The 8,605-nt window shown below is 39.8% G+C and overlaps 1 protein-coding gene across 2 annotated transcripts in view; it reads left to right on the forward strand.

The window, feature by feature from the left end:
• The window catches only part of ORC1 (origin recognition complex subunit 1), a 35,145-nt gene extending 26,540 nt beyond the window's left edge, over positions 1 to 8,605 (forward strand). For both annotated transcript variants that reach the window (XM_073357704.1, XM_073357705.1), the window contains exons 13-18: positions 824 to 931; positions 1,664 to 1,813; positions 4,520 to 4,639; positions 6,337 to 6,503; positions 7,717 to 7,804; positions 8,259 to 8,605. In XM_073357704.1, coding sequence (XP_073213805.1) covers positions 824 to 931; positions 1,664 to 1,813; positions 4,520 to 4,639; positions 6,337 to 6,503; positions 7,717 to 7,804; positions 8,259 to 8,453 — 828 coding nt within the window. In that variant the 3' untranslated portion in view covers positions 8,454 to 8,605. The remainder of the gene's footprint in view (positions 1 to 823; positions 932 to 1,663; positions 1,814 to 4,519; positions 4,640 to 6,336; positions 6,504 to 7,716; positions 7,805 to 8,258) is intronic.

An 8,605-nucleotide genomic window follows, 5' to 3' on the forward strand; every position in this document is an offset into this window, starting at 1 on the left:
AGTCCTAGAAACACTTTTTTTAAATGAAAGCTGATATTCTGGAGCACAGTTCTGCAGTCATGGAATTCGTAGTGCCCTGGCTTATAATGTATGGCAGGGAAAAGAATGTACTTTATATGCCCCTTCCTAAACAGTCATGTTTACCTGGTTTTCCTGTACCCGCATGATTCTGAACTTGTTGGCTATCTGACTGTTATGTATGTGATGTAGTTCTGAAATGGTCACACTGATTCCTATGCGCCTCAAGAGCTGCAAAGGAAAAGCTATAATATGGACAGCAGTTTACATTACCACCTCTTGCTTTAAAGATCAATTCAGAAGTAAACTTGGAGAAAGATTAGACAGAAGAGTATTCAATCCAAGGTCTCTTTGGCTAAACATAAATTCTTTAATATGAACCCGAGATTGATGGAGTCAGACAAGTTATTCTTGCAACTGCTTTGGGCTGGCAGCAGGGCTTTCTTATTTCAGGGTCTCTGTGAAGCCCTCTTTAAGTGTGCCTGCTTAAATATTTCTAAGACTATCTTCAAGGGTTTGTTGCAAGATCTCTCTATTTGAACAAGTCACCCGTGACCATTATGACCTTCCTTTTAACTAGGTCTTTCCTGATTCCTCCTCTTTTCCTTTTTGTCCAGTTTTTGGTAGAGTGATTTGTCTTTTTGAGGGCTCCTGAGCCCAGTTCTGTCGGGTTAACTTGTGTGTGTGTATAGTGTTCAGCTACTTGGTGATATGCAGTAGACAGATGTCAAACAGACTAAGAATTAGACCCCTAGGTATTGGACTACAGACTGATTAATCTTGTGTACTGTTTAATCTCATTCAGCTACTGACCGGTCAGAAGGTGACAGCAACCCATGCTGCAGAGCTGTTGGCAAAGCTATTCAGCACACCAGGGCCAAAAAGGAAGACCACAGTGCTGATAGTGGATGAGGTGAGGAGAAGGGTCCCACGCCCCCTTAACTCTAATATCACAGGGAGTGGATATTTTGGGGGCTAGATGAGAATGCAAGGGGGATTATCAAATGGCCTGTATGTGTTTTAAAATTAGGAGACAGTGGGAGATTTAAGGCACCAAAATGAATCTTTTGGGCAATCCTATGAAACTGAATGTACAGAATGAGCCGTTCTGCTGCCTTAGTAGGTTAGACCAATGAGAGCACATTATAACTCTGCTCTGTGTTGGCTTCCGGTTCGCTTCTAGGTACAATTTAAGGAGTTAGTTACAGTCTGCAAAGCACTTAAAATAGACTGTGATTCAGCTACAATAGAGGCTGCCTGTTGTCTGGGTGTTTTCTTCTTACTGCAAGCGCAAATTCAGTAATGTTATGGGGACACTGTGTCCTAGTTTGTAAACCTTCTATTTGCAAACTTTTTGCAAATGCATACTATGTGTAGTAATGAAAAACTAATAGACCACACTCGGTGCTGTGATCTTACTCGGATGCACAAGCATCTTGTCTTACAAACCTATTAGTAATAGTAGAATTAGTATTATAGCAGCACCAAGAGATTCCAGCTAAGACTGGATTCAATGTACAAGTTCTTAGTAAAAGACAGTCCCTTCCCTGAAGAGCTTAAAGTCTAAATAGATGAGACAGATAAAGGATGGAAGACCATCCTTCCTCTCCAATTAACATCGGTCTCCTTTCTCTCCTGGGTCCAGCTTGACCTCCTGTGGACCCGAAAGCAGGATGTGATGTACAATCTATTTGACTGGCCAACCCAAAAGCAAGCCAAGCTGATCATCCTGGCCATTGCTAACACCATGGATTTGCCGGAGAGGATCATGATGAACAGAGTAGCTAGCAGGCTGGTATGTCCTGACAAGTTTGATTGCTATGCTGAGAGGCGATATGGGGAGATTAGTTGCAGTCCAGTGTGACTGGGAAGAGGCAGAGGGTGAGCAACATTACAGAAGTAAACCTAAAATATTGCCTTTTTAGTTCCTTCTCTCAAGGGGGGAAAAGGTGGTGGATGAATGTTCTGGATCCAAAGAAAGGAAATGCAGGAGCCAGCTCGCTAAATAGAGGCTATATCAAGAAGGGGAGCTGTCAAGGTTCCTTCCCCACTCTGAACTCTAGGGTACGGATGTGGGGACCTGCATGAAAACCTCCTAAGCTTACTTTTACCAGCTTAGGTTAAAACTTTCCCAAGGTACAAACTATTTTACCCTTTGCCCTTGGACTTTTGCTGCCACCACCAAACATCTAACCGGTATTATTATTATTAGGAAAGAGCCCGTTCGGAAACGTCTTTCCCCCCAAAATCCTCCCTTACCTTTACACCCCCTTTCCTGGGGAAGGCTTGATAAAAATCCTCACCAATTTGCATAGGTGACCACAGACCCAAACCCTTGGATCTTAAGAACAATGAAAAAGCATTCAGTTTCTTAGAAGAAGAATTTTAATAGAAGAAAAAGTACAAAGAATCACCTCTGTAAAATCAGGATGGTAAATACCTTATAGAGTAATTAGATTCAAAACATAGAGAATCCCTCTAGGCAAAACCTTAAGTTACAAAAAGACACAAAAACAGGAATATCCATTCCATTCAGCACAGCTTATTTTCTCAGCCATTTAAAGGAATCATAATCTAACACATATCGAGCTAGATTACTTACTAAATTCTAAGACTCCATTCCTGTTCTGTCCCCGGCAAAAGCATCACACAGACAGACCCAGACCCTTTGTTTCTCCTCCCCCCCAGCTTTGAAAGTATCTTGTCTCCTCATTGGTCATTTTGGTCAGGTGCCAGCGAGGTTATCCTAGCTTATGAATCCTTTACAGGTGAAAGGGTTTTTCCTCTGGCCAGGAGGGATTTTAAAGGTGTTTACCCTTCCCTTTATATTTATGACAGGAGCCCTCTGTATTCTTTCGTGTCCGGATGAATTAGGGAAATTGGAGCCAGATGACTTTATAAAATTTGCAGTTATACATGTTAGGATTTGGATAATTACATGTCATACTTCACTGGGTAAACTGATTGCCCCAGCGTCAGAGAAAATTCCTTTGCTTCTCATCTCCATCACATCATTGCACAATGGCTTATTGCCTTTCTCTGAAGTATAAGGTGTTGCTTACTTCGGGACAGAATATTGGACATGGTCTGATCCAGTGTGTAACAGATTATATTTTCCTAACCATATTTTCAATGCTGTTCAGAAAAGTGGCTTGTTAAAATTGGACCAGGATTGCAGGTTGATTCCTTCAGTGACTTTCAGATCTCAGTTTACAAGTAAAATTATTTTTTCTAAATGCCCGGCCTGCAAACTTAACCTGGGATCTGATTACTTTTTGGCTCATGTATAATCAATAGAAATAAAGATTCTGGGTAGTTCTAAATTCTGTTGTCTTGTGGAACATTGAAGGCAGTAGGTTGCACGGGTGCAACCAAAGGCACAGTTTGGCCTGACAATTGACATTTAGTTAATTCCATTGATGCCTGAGCCAGAACAGAACTATCTCACTCCTAATAGTTACTAACTGTCCAGGGATAACAGGAGTACTTTATTTGAGCATAAGGTGCCACAAGTACTCCTTTTCTTTTTGCCAATACAGACTAACACAGCTGCTACTCTGAAAGGAGTACTTTAGTCATTAAAGTCAGTAGTTAAGACTTTGCATGTTTATGTACACACACAGGTATATATGTTAAGTGAGAAAGGGCTATTTTTACATAGAGTAGAGTCTCTCCTTGAATGATTCTGAGACAAATGAGTCACATTTAAAAGCTTCCTTGACTGGGGCAGCCTAATGGCCCATAGTTTCTGTGCTGGAAACCTGCATTTTGAAAGTAGGTGCTCCTTCTCCTCAGGCCCATTGCAGTGGGGGCAGGCCATGCTGTCAGCTTCCCTGGAGAGTTTCAATGGCTTTCACTTGAATGGGTGCACCTTTTTCTTTTGCATGTATGGTGCAGCAATGATGAAAGTTTTGAACTGGACTTGGGGGATGAATGGAGAGACTGTTCCCACTGCAGAAGTTGAAAAAGTTATCCGTAGCAAGCCATGCTTGTGAGAAGATTGACAATGAGCTATTTTGGAAGCCATTAATGCGCAGGCTGCAATGTGTGTGAAGGGGATGTAGAACAGCCTCTAAGGGTATGTTTACACAGCAAATAAAAACCCGTGGTTGGCCCATGCCAGCCAACTCAGGATTGCGGGGTTTGGGCTGTGGGGCTATTTCATTGCTGTGTAGACTTTGGGCTCTGGCTGGAGCCTGAGCTCTAGGACCATCTATGGAGCTCAGGCTCCAGCCTAAGCTCGAAGCCTACACAGCAATGAAATAGTCCCACAATCCAAGCCCCACGACCCTGAGTTGGCTGGCATGGGCTAGCCATGAGTTTTTCTTTGCTGTGTAGACATGACATACCCTAAGAGTTTTAATTGGTGAGGAGGGGACGCTTTCCTTAAGAGTCAAGAAATTATTTAGACAAGCACTCCTTGCTGTGAAATTACACAGCATCAATAAATCCATACTGTGTGTTAACAAGTAAATAATTCTTACTCATTTGTTCTCTATAGGGTCTCACCAGAATGTCCTTCCAGCCCTACACCTACAAACAGTTACAGCAGATTATCTCATCCAGGCTGAACCACATAAAAGCATTTGAAGAGGATGCAATCCAGCTAGTTTCCAGAAAGGTAAACACAGTACAGGACTGGGTTATCTGTGTTGCACCATTAAGTGAGGGGGTTAGTGTCAGAGGAACATAACAGACTATAGCCAGTAATGGAGAGCAGACCCATCCCCATGGTTGGACATTTCATTCCAATGGGTGGAGGAGGATGCTGGCACTGTGCCCTCAACAGACTGGTGTGCAGAGCAGTGCTGTAAGGTGTGATGCTGGAGCAATCTGCTTGCCTGTTCCCTCTTGGTTCAGTAATGTCACACAGTAATGAAGACTAGGAGCATTGCAGTAGGATCCTGATAATATAAAGTGGTGATATCTTTCTCCAGTATTTGGCATAATGTGAATTACTGTGTGGCCTTGCAAAAATTAGTCTGATAATCATGATGGAAATATCCAGATCCACTTTCTTCAATGAGATGATCAGGCTCCAAAGTACTCCTCACCATTCTGTCTCTCTTATTTGGAACCTGTTGTGCTTCCAGATTGATACACTCCTCTGATTAATATTCAATTTAGTGTACAAAATTGTACAAATATATTGAAGTCAATAACACTCCAAATTAAGATGTATAAATAGTTTAAAATGTCTGTGTTATTGTATGTTGTTAATATTGATCATTACAACCTTCTTTGAGATACACATTAGCTCACTAATTCTCACTGTTAATTGCAAACCAATAATTCTCCTTAAAAACCCCACAATCGTAACTTACTTCTTGACATGGATTTAAAAGTGAGGTGCCTTTTCCTGACTTCATTGCTATTGCAAAACATAAATTAGTATGCTATGAAATATTCTCACAAATAATTGTCAAAATTAAAAAAAAAACATTTTATGAACTAGCTTGGATTTTGGTAAGATTACTGACTAATCTGCAAAATTAACATTATTAATCTGCAATGGGTCTTCTGGTCAGTGTGATTTTTTTTTTTTTTTTTTTTTAAAGAGATTGCGCTCTGTAAGAACAATCACTTATGGCCAGATTTTCAAAAGTATTGCTGGCTTGTCTCCTGTTGATAACAAGGGGAGCTGTAAGTGCTGAGCACCTTTGAAAATTAGGCCACTACTATATTTCTCTCACACAAATTCTTTCCTGTGTTAAAATGTAAACTACAGATGGGATTTTCAAAAGCACTTAAGGGATTTTCAATGGGTGTTGGGCATGAAATATCAGGCACTTTTGAAAATCCCCCAGCTATATATTTGGGGAAAGCGTTTTGCAATGTTCTCCTGCAGTCTGTTAGAAACAACAGATGAGAATACCAAGCATTACTGAGTGATAAACACCTGTGTGTATTGCTCATGGTATGATTTTTTTCTGGTTGAAAATTGATTAGAATACAGATTATGGGTAAGATTTTCAAAAATTCCCAGTGTTGACCTAACTCTACTCCCATTGAAGTTGGTGAGAGTTTTATCATTAACTTTGATAGGTGCAGAGTTGAGCCAATGCAGAGAGGTTTTTAAAAATCCCGCCCTATATGTAGAACTTGTTATACATGTACCTTTACAGCAATTGATGTAATGACCAGATTGGATTTTTGGGTTTCATCAATAAAAGTTACATTTTTAAAACAAGGATCTCTAGGAATGGCTGTCTATAATGGCACAGCTCTGCTGATTTTAAAAGAACCCTGTCAATTCTTGTTGCTGTTTCTCAGCTGCTGGGAAACTACTTTTATTGATGTGATGCTTTTCCTTTTCAGGTAGCAGCATTATCTGGTGATGCAAGGCGTTGTCTTGATATCTGTAGAAGGTCCACTGAGATCTGCGAGTTCTCAAGCCAGAAAAGTACCTCTGGATTGGTCAGCATGGCCCATGTCATGAAAGCTATAGATGAAATGTTTTCATCCCCTTATATAAATTCAATCAGGTAAAATTGCAGTTTAGCGGTATCTTCCCATATTTCTGCCCCAACCTCGAGCCCAATTATATAGTTTTTGTTTATCTGGGAGAATATGTAATATCTGCACTTATATCAAGCACTTTACAAACTTTGTTTCACAGCACCTTTAGGAGGGTAGGAAGCATTTCTCTTTTCCAGATGAAGGTACAGAATAAGTGCTTTGTTGTGGCAAGTGACAGATCTGGGAAGAATGCAAAGATTCTGATTCCCATCCGATGAAGTGAGCTGTAGCTCACGAAAGCTTATGCTCAAATAAATTGGTTGGTCTCTAAGGTGCCACAAGTACTCCTTTTCTTTTTGCGAATACAGACTAACACGGCTGTTACTCTGAAACAATTTAAACTGGATTCTTTCTTGAGCATCAGGAAATTCTGCAGGCCAAATTAGTCTCTCAGTTAAAGTTGTGGAACGCAATTGCCTTCAGTGCATTTGCACAGGTTGTAACTGACATGAATTTAGAAAGCTGTTCGTGAAACTCAAGAAAGGAGAGAATCTGGCTCAGCCTCAGTTCTGCAGAGCTTAATGGGAGAAAAAGTATATTTTATTTTAGTCAGTAAAGCAAGCAGATATGACTTGAAGGCACACATGGAAGAGATGCCTTCAGTAAGAAGGTGTCATTTTTTCAGAGTAGAACTGTGCTTTAAATATTTATTTTAGGTCAAAACTAGAACGTGAAATTCTTAATTCACAAATGTAAATCATTCATAACATACTGAGCATTGCACATGCGCCAGTATTTTATTTACTGAGATACAGACTTGTTCACCAGAAGGACAAATACAAATATCATTAGGTGCTGGAATTTTTTAATTCCACAGATCTGCCATATTAAAGTACTTGCACTCTGCCTATCTAGGTACCTATACATGGTCCCATCATCGTAGTATGTGAGTGCTTGTAAATAGTGGCATGATGATTAAACTGCATGAAATGTTTCTAAATACCTTGTAAAGCCTTGTGTTACAATATATGGGGTGAAATGTGACACGAGAATATGTTGGCAGGGCGATGCACTAAATAATCTTACTTTCTGAGGCAGAAAAGGGAAAAAATGTATGTAATGTTTTTCAGCAAGGCCTTATCAGATATTTCCTACAACTCAAACCACCTCCTACGAGTCAGTGAAGCCCTAGATTTGGTCGAGCAAGATTGGTAGTAAGATTTTCCTATTCTCTTTCAGGAATGCTTCATTGCATGAGCAAATGTTCCTGAAAGCAATTATAGCAGAGTTTCGCAGGTCAGGGCTCGAGGAAGCAACAGTTCAACAGGTACATTTACTGGTTTTTTTTATAACTTGGACATTAGCTTTTGTCTTAATTGTTTGACTATTTTCAAAGTGTAAATCTATTTGAAACAAATCATAGAAGCAAAGATAATATATGTAATTGATATAACCCCGTTCACAAAAGCTAAGGAGGATCAGAATGGAAAGGTCTTGATAGAACAAAAAAACATAAATGCTGGCATCCTAATTTATTGTATGTGTTTGTATGGTTGGGTCATAGAGGAAATTTAGCTGAGTTACAATTTCTTATTTCATGGACATAGTCCTAATGTTCTGTGTTCAACAGCATGTGTGTCATCTTCATTCCAAACAGATTCAATTGTTTGTTTCTCCCCATCCATAGAGGTTGAGAGTAGAAAGCCCATCTTTTCCACCTCTTCTGTTTCCTGTTCCAATCTAATATAGTGTCTAAATTGAGTTGTATCTTGTTCCTCTAGATCTATCATCAGCATGTAGCACTGTGTAGGATTGAAGGTCTGCAAATTCCTACGGTATCAGAAATTATGGCAATTTGCTCAAGACTTGGTGCCTGCCGTTTCTTGCTGGTAGAGTCCAGTAATAAATACCTGCACGTGCGGGTGCGCCTGAATATCAGCCAAGATGATGTCATGTATGCACTCAAGCAGGAATAAGGCAACAGAGGTTTTGTGTATATTTGTAGGTGTAAATATTTTAAATATTGTTAAACTTTTAAAAAGACTGGTTTTAAAAAGTTGTGTTGATAAAAATTGAACATACCAGAAACCATTGTTTTTAAACTCTTTGCTTAAATTTTTAATCTATT

This window comes from Lepidochelys kempii, chromosome 8, assembly GCF_965140285.1.
Source record: "Lepidochelys kempii isolate rLepKem1 chromosome 8, rLepKem1.hap1, whole genome shotgun sequence".
Taxonomy (NCBI): Eukaryota; Metazoa; Chordata; order Testudines; family Cheloniidae; genus Lepidochelys; species Lepidochelys kempii.